General features: G+C 41.7%; 1 protein-coding gene across 4 annotated transcripts in view; it reads left to right on the top strand.

Moving 5' to 3' along the window:
* The window catches only part of LOC119592223 (sorting nexin-14-like), a 22,812-nt gene that overhangs the window by 19,499 nt on the left and 2,862 nt on the right, over positions 1-451 (top strand). For all 4 annotated transcript variants that reach the window (XM_037941056.1, XM_037941058.1, XM_037941054.1 and 1 more), the window contains one exon: positions 28-212. In XM_037941056.1, coding sequence (XP_037796984.1) covers positions 28-212 — 185 coding nt within the window. The remainder of the gene's footprint in view (positions 1-27; positions 213-451) is intronic.

Here is a 451-nt window from a genome sequence, read left to right as displayed (position 1 = left end):
CCTACAACAACATCTCTCTTTCACAAGGAATGAAATCGAGGAAGGGTCGTTGGCCAGAGAGCAGCCTGAGGACCTCCAAGCGAAGAGCAGCCTCACCACCACCCTTTTTGGAGACAACGCCAAGAGCCTGCCCCTGCCTTCGCATGAGCCTCCCCCACCTCCACCCACCACCATGACAGTGAATGGCGTTTTCGATACTGTCCTTTACATAGGTGAGTCTCTTTTCTGTGGAAATGGAGATTATTCTTTATAAATCTCAGTCTCAGTCTCAGGTTGATTAAGGTATGAACTCTTGTAGATATTTATTGTGATGAATGGAAAAGATATGATCCTAATATTGTGAAACATCATATGTTAGCATAGTTGCAATTGAGTGCGATATGTTTTTGCTTTTTTCAGTTGTGTATTTTTGTGATAAATGTTGTGTGTATTTGATAAATTTTAGGTAGAA

The sequence above is a fragment of the Penaeus monodon genome, chromosome 29 (assembly GCF_015228065.2).
Source record: "Penaeus monodon isolate SGIC_2016 chromosome 29, NSTDA_Pmon_1, whole genome shotgun sequence".
Classification (NCBI taxonomy): Eukaryota; Metazoa; Arthropoda; class Malacostraca; order Decapoda; family Penaeidae; genus Penaeus; species Penaeus monodon.
Note: the sequence above shows the minus strand (reverse complement) of the source record. Positions and strands in the feature narration are given on the sequence as shown.